At 36.3% G+C, this 15,669-nt stretch overlaps 1 protein-coding gene across 2 annotated transcripts in view; it reads right to left on the reverse strand.

Moving 5' to 3' along the window:
• mpp7a (MAGUK p55 scaffold protein 7a) overlaps positions 1–15,669 on the reverse strand; it is a 136,541-nt gene that overhangs the window by 53,416 nt on the left and 67,456 nt on the right. For both annotated transcript variants that reach the window (XM_016550910.1, XM_016550911.1), the window contains exons 4-6: positions 14,086–14,163; positions 10,648–10,728; positions 5,914–6,045 (exon numbers count right to left, since the gene is read on the reverse strand). In XM_016550910.1, the coding sequence (XP_016406396.1) occupies positions 5,914–6,045; positions 10,648–10,728; positions 14,086–14,163 (291 nt within the window). The remainder of the gene's footprint in view (positions 1–5,913; positions 6,046–10,647; positions 10,729–14,085; positions 14,164–15,669) is intronic.

Genomic DNA, 15,669 nt, shown 5'->3' on the forward strand with positions numbered 1-15,669 from the left:
ACTATATAAAAACTAAATAAAAATGCGTTCACAAAATAAAAACTAAACCAAAACTAACAAAAATATGAATGAAACTAATAAAAACTAAACTGAGTTTTGTAGCAAATTTGAAAACGATATTAAAATAAAACTAATTTAAAAATTCAAAACTATAATAACCTTGCTCCAGAGCACACTCGACTGACCAGCCTTCTGCTGGAACTGAAGTTCTCAAACTCACAATATTCAATCCAACAGCAAAAAAAGTCAAGTGTGATTCTATAAATATTGTTCAGTCAAACTGATTTTCTAAAAAAAAAAAAAAAGATTATGTACTGCACAACACATTTTACATGCCTAGAGCCGGATTCTCAAAAATCTTAAGAAAGAAGTTAAAAAGTTTGTAAGAATGTTTCTAAAGTGCAATTCTTAGAAAATTCCTAAATTCTCAAATATTTTCAAAAGAACATATTGTTTTAGTCTTAAAAAGAAAATGACAGGCTTTGTTGCTATTTGATTGTATGGTGGTTCTTGCTGAAGATTCGCTGATCATCTCCAAGTAATACCGATTACAGTAATATCGATTATCGTAATAACGGCTGACGGGGAGTTCTGCACTAGGAGATGCTTTTTTTAATGTGCTGTGTATTTTAAACAGGCGTAGTTATTTTTGTAGAGCCTGCCTCAAAATGGAGTGGTTTGTTGCGCACATTTGTGCGGCATCTTTCTTGTGCTCTCTCAATAGTGAATGTGTCATGTGAATTTGTGTGTAAGAGTATATGCTATGCTTTTGAAAAAATATGTCAAAATTATACAATTAAAAATGAGGTCCCTATTTGACTTTTTTTCCCCAGAGTTGCTTAAAGTCATGAATGACCATTTTTTTTACATTATCTATCAGTGGTGTCAGAAGAAAAATAGAGAATTTTAATCTTAAGAATGTTATGTGATTCCAGAATTCTGGATTCTAAACACATGGAATTTAAAGACAAGATATTGATGAGGACTGTAAAATCCCTCCTGAGATCCACCCTGGCAGAGATCATATTATGAAAACAAAATGCACAGTAAAGGCAAATTTGTAGAAATTCAATAAATACTTTACTGCTGACTTGTGCATTAAACTTCACTTGTTGAACTTCGATCAATCATATTTCAGGGTGTTTACAGATATGAACAAGTTAAATTTAAGACTTTTTAAGACCTTTTTAATACCACCTTATGTGAAATGTAAGACCAAGCCTGTGATGGAAGTACACATTATATTACATACGTATATGTAATATTTAACGTGTTTAAATGTAAAAAGAAAACAAAATATCATCGCTGTCAAAAATGCTATTTGTTATTACGATATACAGTGAACTTTTCATATCAGCAGACAATATCCCATACAAAATATTCCCACAAAACAAGTGTCGCATCACCGAGATTTTTGGTGGTGTAAACAATTTATTCTGAAGCAATAATTTCATTAGTTTTCTGTCAGCTTTAACATACTTAAATCTGCATGTTTTTAATATTTACCACAGGATGTCATTTACCTTTATAAAGGCCAATATATTTTTTTTACCTTATTAAATGTATGCGTCATCTTTCAAGTCAAATTCTTACAATTGATCAAGAAATTTAACACACTACAGGGCTGTTACCAATCAAATTAAATAATTACAAAATTACAACAGCAATAAATAATGTTATGGGATTAATGTTGTAAATAAAATTTTGAACATACAAATAAGAAATGTTGGGGAAAAATGCATACTTGGTGGCAGTAAGTCACTTATTCATTCAACCGATTCCTTCAAACCTCTGAATCATTCAGTAACAAAAACGCCGGTGTTGCTTGGAGAATGTGTGCAATAATTCTGTTCTGATCTTTGTTTGGAACTATTTTCGTTGGTGAAATAGAACAAAACAGTCAATTGTGTAATCTGAATTTAAGACATTTAAGACTTTTTAAGGCCTTATTTTAGGAAAACTTTATTTAAGACATTTTAAGACTTTAAGGACCCGCGGCCACCCTGTATTTACATTTCACCATATAACGAATTAAAATGACTTTCAGGTTTGATTCATAAATAAAATAAGAATGTCTTAGCCTATCTAATGAGAAACGTGTTCCGCAACAGACCTCTAATTGAGTGTATGTGTGAGATAAATGAAGAGAGAGACACACTTGAGCTGGTGTCATTAAAGCAAAAGGTGGATATACCTCAAGTTGTGTCAACAAGTTTTGTCAACTTTTCACTCAAATTGTTATACTGACAATATAATTTGTGATTAAAAAATACATTCAAACAGAACAGAAGCCAGAGGAGGTCCTCATTTAGAAAAAGGTGAGAGGGTAGATTACTACAGCCTTCAGGTTGATTGAGATTAAAAGAAGACTACTACATCAAAACACAAATTGTATAGTTAGGGATAAAAGATTTTGTTGGGCAGGCTCCATCTTAAATGCAAGCACCTAGAAGAGAATATGCTCGCCAAAACAAGGAATGAAAAGAGTGCACACACAATCTCAATCTATAGCCAAATCATCTTATTGGCAAATGTCTGTTCTGTCTACTGTTCTCCTATTACTCAGTCTGACAATCTGGATTTAACATACACACTTTATCTATCCAACAAACACACATCCATACACACAGTCTTTTGCCTTCCTATAAACCTTTCAGTAACCTTAACCAAAATGACACATTCTTTCAATAAAATCTATCCCTGAGCTCACTTCTGCTGCTGCTGCAGTCACCCCACGTGTACGCTGATCCAAGCCCAATTATTTCAGCATCCTGCCATTGCTGCTAATAAATCAGCAGGTTAAAGTTACCAAATAGAGGGGAGAGCATTTGAGGATTTGGGTCCCATCCCCAGAGTCCAAACACTTGAACCCCCCTCCACTTTCTCCTTATTACTCCCCTCACTAAAATACGCATGATGTCATGGTCTGAAAAATGATAGCAATTAATCAGAGCTACTGAATCCTACCCATTCGACTAATCACAATTATACAAACTGAATCATCCTCAGAGGCAGAGGCCTGCAAACTACCACACACCAGAGAAAGAAAGAGAAATTAAACTTTAAGAGACAGTCCAACTTTGCAGTACTTTTGTCATAATGACTGCACTGGCTGTCTGCACCTGATATATAATATTTCAAGATCAGATCAAAAAAATTGACATTCGACTTCTTGACTGAAAAACAGCTAGAGGTTTTTGAGAGGCAGCCAGCATCTAAAACTGCTGAGGACTTGGGCCACAGGTCACACTATACCTAACCAAAGCCCAATGTTTATTGAGAGGAAAGAAGAGATTTATTTTGCATTTCATTTCACATAGAAGAAAGTAACATGCACAATTTCACTATAAAATTGAGTGCTGATCGACTACAGATGTTAAATCTAAAATCTGGACGCATCTAATCTGGAACGCATTTGAAATCCATCATTAATTTATGCATTTATTTTTTAATTTATGCATTTTAGCAGACGCTTTTATCCAAAGCGACTTACAGTGCATTCAGGCTATACATTTTTTACCAGTATGTGTCTTCCCTGGGAATCAAACCCACGACCTTTTGCGCTGCTAACGCAATGCTCTACCACTGAGCCACAGGAACATTAATTAATAATTAATAACATTAATAATTGTCCACTTATACACCCTTTTTTAGAACTTATAAACATAATCCTGTAGGGCCATTCACAAAAACAATGGAACTGAACAGAAGGTGTGTTTATTATGAATGGTCTCTCATACATAAAGTACTAACAATTAATATAATTAATTGTGACATTTTATATAGCACTTCAAAAATATTTAAAGCACCTTGAGTATTTTAAGGAAGAAAACCACCTCCAGTGTGCAGCATCTACCTGGATGATGTGACAGCAGCCATAGTGCACCCACCACACATCTGTTAATTGTTGGAGAGGAGTGATTAAGCCAATCAATAGATATAGGGATGATTAGGAAGCCATGATGAACAGAGCGCAGCGGGCAAATTTGGTCAGGATGCCAGGGTTATACCTCTACTATTTTCAAAGGGCTTCCTGGGATTTTTTTATGACCAAAGAGGTCAGGGATACAGTTTAACGTCTCATCCAAAGGATGGTGCATTTTGACTGTACAACATCCCCATCGCTAGGACACACACAGACCACAGGGTGAGCACCCCCTGCTGACCTCACTAGCACCTCTTGCAGCAGCAATCTACTTTTCCCAAGAGGTCTCCCATCCAAAGTACTGAACAGGCTCAACCCTGCTTAGCTTCAGTGATCAACCAGGTGAGAGGTTCAGAGTGATAGCTGCTGGCTTTAATGTACACTACCATTAAAAAGTTATTATTTGATCAAAAATAGTAAAAACGGTCATATATTAAAATAAAACAACTATTTTAAATTGTAGAAATATTTCACTATTTTAAAATGCAATTTCAGTCAGTCAGTCAGTCAATTTTATTTATAGAGCACATTTAAAAACAACAGCTGTTGGCCAAAGTGCTGTACAAAATTTAAGCATATACCAAAATACAAAAGTAAACAGAACACAGCGACAGATAGTACACTACAGTTATGCCTGCCCGCTTACTTATGACCATATGCAACAGTAAATAAATAAGTTTTAAGAAGAGACTTAAAATCAGCGTATGTTGGTGCAGTTCTTATATAGGGTGGCAACATGTTCCATAGCTGCATATGCAACAGTAAATAAATACGTTTTAAGAAGAGACTTAAAATCAGTGTATGTTGGTGCAGTTCTTATATAGGGTGGCAGCATGTTCCATAGCTGAGGAGCAGCCACTGAAAAGGCACGATCTCAATTTATTCCTGTGATGGCATTTACTAATATACTGATTTGGTGCTCAAGACACTTTCAAGAAAAATGTATTTTTATCAATGTTAAAAACTGTTGTGCTGATTAATATTTCTGTGGAAACCGTGATACTTTTTTAATTCTTTCATGAATAGAAGAAACAGCATTTATTAAAATAAATAAATAAAAATGTTTAGTCACTTTTGATTAATTTAATGCATCGTTGCTGGAAAAAAAAACACTATGACAATGCAGTCTATTTAGATGCAATCAAAAACTAGTTAGCCATCACATGTATTACAAGTATAAACTGGTTATAAAATCAGACATAAGGTCTTGTCAGGCAGACAGATAGTATCTTAGGTCTAGAAATGAGCAAGTCAACATCAGTCCAGGAGTGTTATGATACACTACCACCTCCAATACATTTTTCTCCCAACAAGCACTTTAGTCCAGCATATTTGTTGTTACGTAGTAAAAGAAATCTAATACATTGGCAAACCACCCAAAAACTGCTCAGCTAAATACAAAAAGATTTAATATGACATTCTGGGATTCTCGAAACTCAAGAATGCCAATAGATGTCAATGCTCATTCATTGTCACTTTCAAGTACAGTACAGCCTCAAGCTTGAATCCAAACAGGTTTGGGTAACTGATGACTATACGAGTAAACAGAGGTCTTGATTCTGACAGCTCGCAGAGAAATGAGATGAAATAGAGAAGCGAAAGTTGGCCAGAAATCTGGCCTAGAGAAAGCTGTCAATGACAAGTAAGGGAAAGAGGAACAGACACATACATCTATGCGCCGCAGGAGACCACTGGACACAGAGCGGGTGAGAGCGTCTGTAAGGTAATGCGGAATGTGGCTCGTGTCATGTTTAGACGAAGGATATGTGGTCACTCAGGAACTAGAGGATAAGGGTGAACAGGGAGCGCGAGCCAAACACATCACTAACACTATCGCGTGAGTGCGCGTGTATTTATGTGCTTCATGTTCACAAGAGTGTTTTCCACCATGTGAGCTTGAATTATGGCCGCCCCTGTGTGTCTGGCTTTGACAGTATGTGGAAATTTGCATGTGTTTCTAAGTGTGTGTGACAAGGAAGTTCTCTCACCAAAGGCTCTTTATTCTTGACCAGTCGAATGATCTTGACAGAATCTTCATCATCATCAATGTCGTCTGGCAGAGGAGGAAGTTCTGGATCGTAACTCTTCCTGGCCACAGTATCATGAACTGACAACAAACTCTGCAACGAGAATGAGTTGTACACATAAAAAAAATCCACAGAAGTGCACACAGTAAGACAAACAGTAGTCGTTTGACTGATTTTGTGTAGCTACTCATTTTGGCTAATCATTCCAGCCTTCATACTCCAAGCATCTGCTTGAATCCTATAGTATAAATCATGGAGCTTTAGAGGTCTGCTTTAGATTACTACCTCCTACTGACAAATAAAGCTGCTTTTGAATTGATTACAATCACCATTTCACTACAACCCTCTTTGGCAATGTTGTTTGTTAAAGTGTCGCCAGCAGGAAAAAAAGAACTGAATCAAAACCAAGACCAATCATATTGTCATCTTTCATTTGATTCGATTATTATGAGTATTACGAGTATCCTGCTGGGAATATGGCAGCATTGCTGTGAGTTTCCAAGGGGTTAGCATGCTTTATGGCAGATGGATGGACCGAAGGCAATGAAGTTCTCAGCCATTTCAGATATTTCACACCTCGGCTATCAGAGAACGAGCTATAGCAAAAGAATGACAGCATTCAGAGAGTTTTAATGATGCTGTGTGTCAAATGCAGCTGGAAACTTTTTCTTATGCTCTTTTTCTCCCTCACATTTCCAATATAAAACCATCTTCCAGTTGTGTGCCAGAGATTAAAAAAATGGGAGGGAAGAAAAAAGAAAAAAGAACAAAAAAAGAAAGAAAGAGAAAAGAGACAAGACAGAAAGGAGAAGAAAAGTGTCTGTTTTATGACATGGGATTAAGCTCCAGAACAACACTCAACATGTGGTTAAAGCAGAACAGATGGGAGAGAGAGAGAGTGAGGGAGAAAAGAAACAAACAGGGAGAGAGAGAGAGTCATGTGTCTAGTAAGCAGGTCAATTTCATCAGTCCAGATTTTACTGAAAATTAGATATTAGAATTATCTGATAATTAATTTGTTTTTGACAGATCTGGAGTGTGTTCTGATTCCTGGACAAATGACTCCAATTAGCCAATTCACTAGAAAATGGGTTCGAAGGGTTACTGAATCTACATCTCACTCACTTACTGTATGTGACTTTCTTGCTGAACTGCAAATTATCATTAATTTCGGTCATGTTCATCTTGAAATGAATCAAGAAGGTTTGAGATACTTAAAATCAGCATTATTAAGGACTAGCTGATCATTTGACAATGTGTAGTTAAGGAAACACATTTGCAACTTATTTAATAAATGAAATGAAGACCTACCACGGTGATACAAAATTGGCTCTCATTATAAAATAAACCTAATTTCTGATTGGACTATACACCTGCCAATCAAACACATCCACACACTATGTTTAGAAACAAGTAGTATATCATGTAAGATGTAAACAACTTAGAACAACTATAGACACGAAAAAACTTTCCCAATCCCTGTAGGGTACAATGTTGTTTGCGTCTACACTAAACACAGCTCTGCAGATTAGATTGAATGGTGCAGTTGTTTTAAGCAAACTTGAAATGGAACATTTTAAATTGCAACTGAGTTGCCATGCATTTCTTCTGTCCAAGTCCTCCTCCAGAAGACAAACAGACACACACATTGTGACCTGGATTCTTCCAGATGACCAGATCTATTCTTTCACCAAGTAAAAAAAAAAAAAAAGAAGAAGAAAAAAAATTCACCACATAGTGTTATGCTTACACTTGAATAAAATGTCACAGTATAAATATTATTAAAGCATCGAGGCATTAACCATCTGCAACCACATTTTAAAAAATCTTTTCTGAAGGCAAAATCAATGTGGTGTTGCGTTTCAGTTTTCTTAAAACATGCATGCAGCTTGTCATGCCAACACAAAGCCACAATTTCTCATTTCATGCATGCAAAGCTGAAGATGGAAGAACAATTCTTCATCACTTCTTTCGATATTGGATAATTGTTCATGCTCATTTCTCCTATTTTTACATTTAGACTACCTTTGCTGAATCAGCATCTAATGCTCGCTTAAAGTTAATCGTGGAAAACACTAATTTACTTAACACTGTTAAATGTAATCTTTAGCCAATGAAAATGAATATCCATTTTCATACTGTGCACTATAATGCTGTGATGTCATAACTATTAAAAATATGTTTTTGTAGACTTTTTATTCTTGAGTGGATCAGTGTGCGGTTAGCCACCCTCTTGCTCATTTTCAGATGTCATAACATGAAATAATTATTATCTTATCTGTATTGTGCACCACATAGCAACATGCTAAAAGTCATTCAAATCACATTAGCAACTGCATAGTAATGTCATAGAGAAGCAATCTAGTCTCTAACAACTACTTCACTACATAAATACATGATGAACAGTTGAAAACATTTAAATAATTCTTCCTATGTACAGAGGTCAAGAAACCAATGAGTCAAACCATATTTTTTGATTTTCCGGGGAAAATAGCTTCACTCTTTTCCCACAGAATCTGTCTACAGTCCAACAACTCACTATCCTGCCATGTACAACACACTCAAACTCAAAACACACTCAAACTCAAACACACACACTCAAACTCAAACACACACACACAGAGTCTGGTTTACTATCCTTGTGGGGACTCTCCATAAGCATCATGGTTTTTATACTGTACAAACCGTATATTATATCACCCCACACCTAAACCTACCCCTCACAGAAAACTTTCTGCATTTTTACATTCTCAAAAAAAAAAAAATAATAAAAATAAAGATTTATAAGCTTGTTTCCCCATTGGGTCCTCAATTTAGGTCCCCACAGTGACACGAGTCCCCATGAGTTGGTGTAAATTCAGGTTTAAGTCCCCACCTATGGAGCCAGAATGGCCTCAAAAATAATACATTTATAAAACAAAATTTATAAATGCACAGCACAATTTACATTTACAAAATCCGATTCGTAAATTCAAAACACAATTCATAAATACAGAAGTAAAAGCATAAATATTTCCCCAAATGCTCACACAAAAGCATCTTACCTAAATAAATTTAAAATGTTTACACAAATATGTATATATCAAGTTCTTGAATTAATTTCCATCACACATGTATGAATGATGTTACATGTATTTATGAATCGTTGAATCTGCATTTGCAAATCATCACACATGCGTGGACTGCTTTGAATTTGTGCGAAATCTCCGAACAATTGTGTTTTGAATTTACGAATCGGATTTTGTAAATGTAAATTGTGCTGTGCATTTATGAATTTTGTTTTATAAATGTATTATTTTTGAGGCCGATCTGGCTCCATACCCACCGGGATAGAAAAACATGCGCACGCACACACATACACAGCTATAAAGGATGTTTTGTGGAGTGTGGAGCTAAACTCTCTCCTGAGGTTGGAGGAATAGGGTCAACATCAGGCCAGGTGGCAAAAGAGTGAATTGAGGGTCAAAATCAGTATCTCATTTCTTCAGGTACTCTTGCCATGTGTCTGTGTGTGAGCATGTTAATTAGTTATACTGGGCCTCTTACAATAACAAATTGCTGAACTTGTTTAAATAAAGTCTGGGAAATGTAACTGGGCATGCAGCTCTCATTAGGAAAGAGTTTGCCATCTGAACAGTCATTATTCAAGCTGCTGAACTAACTACCCATACACACCGCATGCACAAAATCTGTACATATGCGAAAGAGAAAAGGACAAAGTAAAACACCTCTATCTATTTTCCTACACAAACTCGAGAGCCACTCATCACCATCTCTTTCTCGCTCAGACCAGAGCAGCTCTTTCTTTCCGCAACACGCGGGTTGCTGTAATTGCCGCTTTCATCAATGTCAATATAAGTCTGTAAGCGGGTCTAATATGAGTAAAATGTGTTTTTTCATGTGTGAATCATACAGGAGGGAGGAGGAAAGAGATCGCTTAATAGGTTCTGATTTATGTCTGGTCGGAATGGATCATTTCACCACTAATTGAGAGCGATACAGTTACTATCGTACAGAGATGCCATTCTAGTCCCCAGAAGCCATCTGCTAGCGCTTTACACAGCACCAACAGACACTGGGTTAAAGACATAAAGAAAAGAAAAACAGATGAAAGAAAATAAGAATAAAGAAAGAAGGACAGAGAGTACAATGATGGTGTAGCCAGACTAGTACAGATTAAAGGCGATATACACTACAGTTCAAAAGTATGGGGCCAGTAAGCTTTGCCATCACAGGAATAAATGTCATTTTAAAATATATTATATAAAACAGTTATTTTATTTTAAATCTGTTTATATCTCAAATAAATGCAGCTTTGATGAGCATAAGAAACTTCCAAAATCATAATAAATAAATAAATGTGTACACAATCAGTCAAAAGTTCAGACATGCTTGTTATTATTTAATTATTATTATTTATGTTATTAATGCTTGTTATTATGTAATTATTTAAATTATAAATAAAATATTTATTTTATTTATAATTTATAAATAAATAAATAAATTATTTATTTATTTCTGAGTTTTATTTCATAGATGTGTCACTTGATACTTTCGATGACTAATATTGCTCATAAATGTTAAAAACAGTAATAATAAAGAATGAGTAGACTTGTTCAAACTTTTAACAGGTAGCGTAACAACATTTAATGTTATATCTGATGTCATTTTTTTGGTTTTTGTTTACTCCCTTACCTTTATATGTGGTTTGGACAGTAGCTTGACAAGCTCTCTCATCTCATTACTTGCACTTTTTCCCTGAAGTTCCTCCGTCAACTGATAGAAACGGACAAAAAGGATAGCAAGAGAGAGAAACAGAAACCAGAGAGCGAGAGAAAATGAGCATCGATAACATCCATGAACACATGCATTGGTCATACAGACATGAACACACATATATTATGAATAATTGGAGTATAAATGTCTCCCTTGTGGCAGGTAGCAGGTGGAGAGTGTGCGTGTATGTTTAAGAGATTGAGATTTATAGTAGCGCAGACGCACACTAAATGAAGCACAGAGACACGTTGCTGAGCGAGGAGAGAGACAGAGAGAGATGAGCTTGTTCCCCAGGTCCATTTGAAGTGTTACTCCTGGGCCACAACCTTATTACTGACCCCACTCACTCTGGATCTGTGTGTGTGTGTGTGTGTGTGTGTGTGTGTGTATGAGTGAGTCTGCTGAGCTGCTGTAATCAGTGTTTGAAGAATCACTCCCTTAGGATGTCAGTAGACTTTTCCAGTAACCAGCAAAATGGGAGGTGACGTTCAATTGACTAATTGTGACAGTGACCCTTAGTCACACACACACACACACACACACACAATATCATGTGTACAATAGATACATACCAACCACTGTGGCTGATGTCATAGCAAGCAGAGGTCACATATGGAGGAAAAACAGCACGTGCACATCCGGGATCAGTCTTATATGACTATGGTTTTGCACATGTACAGTACAGTATACAGTGATGCAGAGAAGTATTTGGACACTTAGTGCACACTTAAAATGTACAAATGAATGAATTTATGTAAATTTGTTTTAAGTCTATAAATGAAGTCTTTGAATAGTTCATAAATATTTAACCGTGAACCTCGCAAATGCTGGCAAATCCAGCTGTTAGAACTTCGTTCTATCCAACATAAAAACACATGCACTCTGGGCGTGATGGTCCATCTGTGTGAATTGGATGCGGACAGGACAGTTGTGCTGTCATTGGACAGGCATAAAATACAAACTCTAAATGCTTGATTTCAAATTATGCTGCACTGTTGCCTGTTTTCCACTATGTCATATTCATATCATATTTATTGCGTACGGTATGTAAAAATAGTTGTCTGATCATTGAGAAAATATGATTCCCAGTGTGCACAGACTTACCAGATTACTGAGTGCACTGCTGATTCCCTAGCATTTTATCCATGTTTTTAACATTTCATTTATTATTGAAAAATACTATAATAGGATTACAAATCAAGAAGTTGCTGTCTGAAGTATTAATCCGTTTATTTTACAGTTTATTTTTTAAAATCATAATTAAATTTTTTTCCAAATGATTAATACATTTTTCTTAATTAATTTAGTGAATACCATGTAAAATAAAGAAATGTCATTGCAGCAATTGTTACGCATGTGTTTAAAATGCAATATTATATTGGATTTATATTTTAAATATCCATATCAGATGACCACTACAAAATATCTATGAATCATTATTTTAAAGAAAACACTTCACAAAAACTTGTTTAAATTTATAACAACATATTGTTCAAAATCAATTTAAAAATCTGAACGCAATTAAAACAGGACATTATTAATTGCCATTAAATGTCCAAACACTGGAAACTATTTACTGACAATTGTGTGTTTTGGTGGTTAATCAACCAAGAAACTTCATCTCTTGCAAAACAGTCTCTTGATTTTTGATAATATGGCCCAAAAACTCAATTGCAGACTAATATTCATCGTAAATCAGTTAGAATGCCATACAAAGTGGCCTGTTTTCATCTTACAACAAAAAAAATATTTTAAGATCTGCAGCTTTTGTTTCTGACAGCAAAAATCACAGCACATCTGGCTTATGACATCTGTATTGTGTCTGGCAATAGAATGATCATCTAAAATAACTCTACAAGCGGTTTCAATTAATCAATCAGGGATATAGTTTTGCTGCTCTGGTGTAATCTGACATAGTTGTTATGCATTTGCTTGCCTGACGTCTCCAGAACAGACTTCTGCATTTGAGAGGTATGAGCGGAGTGGAGTATCATCCAGCAGGCTCTGGAGCGCTCCATTTTTCCACAGTCTAATGGAAGACACCAGGGACTCAATGAGGACTTTAATCTGCCAATTGTTTTTATTCAGACCGAGTCCTGCATGTGGAAGTAGCATTCTTTACTGCCTACCTGTGGCCAGAATGAGAACTGCACACCTGTTGCTTAACTTCATACTGTTGTTCAGAATACAGTGTGTGTATTTCATCTTTGCTAAAGCTTTCTGTGGAAATGTGTGTGTGAGGTGCTTGCCTGCTGCGTCAGTGCTAGACAGCATCTTGGGCCAGGTGGAGGTTAAAATGGCGTTTTATGATACACTATAAATTAAAGCTCCATTAGCGAAACTTTACACTCGAATGCGTGGCGGCAGCAAACCCAGTACAGCGTTCAAAACAGCAGCACGCCGTATATTCCTCACAGCAATGGATGAAAACGATATGTCTGAAAAAACACAGGAGGGGGCTGTGAGTAATTTGGTTGCTTTGGCTGTTCGACCCTTTGATGGACCGCGTCCGCACGCACACGCAGGTATCGGGTTATCTGTGTGTGGGACCTTTAGGGACACTGAAGGAAAGTGTAAATCTGAGGGGCGGATCTGAGCTGCAGGCTGAGAAAGTTCCGTAACGGAAGTCGAGATTTAGGGAAACACAAGATGGCTGGTAGCCACCGCCTACTGAGACATGAGTGAACAGGAAACGGACGTGTATCAAAGCTGATTAGCTCTTCCTGGATCAGCGAAGGATGTAGATTTGAGAACAAAAACAACACTGTTTGAACAGACGTGGCATCCTTTATTACATAAATTCACTTCGGAATAGTCTGGATATTCAAATAATTTTTGCTCATCTTAAAGTCAGTGATGACCTGAGATGCTCTTCTCTGAATCGCCTTTGTGTTTGTTCTTTCCTTCTGTCTTTCCTCTCTCTGATCATATCCAGAGTAAACTCTTCAAAGTTTACATAGGTTTGTGTGTGTGTGTCTATGCGGCAATGTTGATATAGTAGTCAGTTTACATTATGCAAGCCATTGAGAGTTTAAACGTTGAGTGTTTTATAACACTGATGACTAATGTCTTGTACAGACACACACAAAATACTCCACGTCTCGCACTCTCATCTGCAGCCCATATACTTGTGTTCTCTGCCTCAGACATCCATCCATCTTTTTTCTTTCCTTTAATGACAAGTTCCTCCTGGAGTCAGTCTTACGCTAGACATGCTGGGAGACGTCTGTGGATGTGTTTTCACAGGCACACATTGTGCATGTGTGTGCGTGTTTATCCATGCAGAAGTGTGTAAATTTTATGAGCATAAAAGTGCTTTGGTTTTTAACAGGAAGTGTGTGCATGTGGTTCACTCACGTCTTGAGCCAGTGAGCCGGCGCTGTCCAGTACTGGAGTTGGAGTGCGGTCTTCATAACACTGTAACTTCTCATGGATCTAATAGGCAGTGAAACAGGAAACAGAGTGATCACTTAAAGTCAATGTGGAATCTAAACTGACCCCGTTTACTTTCCTAATGTTTACTTTCCAATGTGCACCTTCCAATGTTCCTGGTCTTTTTGTGAACTATTAATTTTTTACCTAAATAACCAATGTAATTTTTAACAATCTTTAAACAAATTTTGACAACAAATTTATTTTATTTTCCACTCACATCACTTAAATCACACAGTTATTGGATAATGTTAACCAATAGCCAAATTAAGGAGGACTCAACATTGAAATTCTATATGACACTTGTTAAGCCAATAATTATTTTCATGTTATCGTCAATAACCAACAGATGGGCAATGTTAAAATTCTACATAATTTTGCCTAAATATATTAACAATAAAACACTAAAAAACTATTTCAGTTTTTATTAAATTTAGATTTATTACTACATAATGTATAGCATTTTGATATTTGCCAAAGATTACATTAGTATTATTAAATTGTCAATTTATTCAATTATTTCTTCCTATTTATTTTTAATTGAATATCCTGTTTCTGAGAAATACATATCATTAACAGGTTAAACACTGATGATTAACATACAAAATAAAAGTAGAATATGTGGTAGGATAAAAAAATAGAAAGTAAAGACCGTCTTCCGACAGGTTTTTAAATGGCTGTCCATTGTATTGGTTGTGTAATATCTGTTCTAGTGCTGTGTTCAAAATATCAATACGACGATGTATCGTCACAGAGATTTGACGATACGAGTATCGATACAGCTGTCCCTGTATCGATACTGTGGCACGTGTGCAGCAGTGGACCACGCTTAATTTGTTTAAAATTTTACAACGTTTAAAATTGAGTAGAAAAGTGCGAGGATGAATATGAATAGAGCATAATATATAGGCTACAACAAGGTTTAACCTGGCCGCAGAGGAAAACAACTGGGTTGCCTGATATAAAGAGACGTAATCCCCAAAACAGAGCTTCACACTTGCGCAATACGGAAATATCTGCTAAATGTGCTACTTATCTTTGTCAACCTGGCAACCCTGTGTACGCGCGCTCTCTCCACTGTGAATAAACACACTTGCTTTCTGAAAACACTGGTTAGCTTGCAGTTTAGCGATCTCCACTTCAATACTCTATTCTCAGAAAAGTGTGATTCATCAACTGTTCATTTATGAGAGAGAGAGAAAGGGAGAGCGAGAGAGCGATAGAGAGGCTGTGTATGTATGAATTACCACCGTTTTGCCGCGTTTCTCTATTAACAGTAAAGCTGTGGCTTTAATTCCTTTAGAAACAATGATGCTACCAGCTCCTTGTTGAAAAAGATAATGTAGCTCTTGAGCGATTAAGCTATTTAGTTGATAAAACTGCGGGGCAGCGCTAAAAAGTTTGTTCCTGAATGTCTGAGTGCGGCCGCAACGTGATCTGCGTGAGTGACTGAGCGTGTGTGTGCGTTAGATTCAGAAGACAGCGCATTAGTTTAGAACTCTTCTAATT

This window comes from Sinocyclocheilus rhinocerous, unplaced genomic scaffold, assembly GCF_001515625.1.
Source record: "Sinocyclocheilus rhinocerous isolate Xijiao unplaced genomic scaffold, SAMN03320098_v1.1 scaffold735, whole genome shotgun sequence".
NCBI lineage: Eukaryota > Metazoa > Chordata > Actinopteri > Cypriniformes > Cyprinidae > Sinocyclocheilus > Sinocyclocheilus rhinocerous.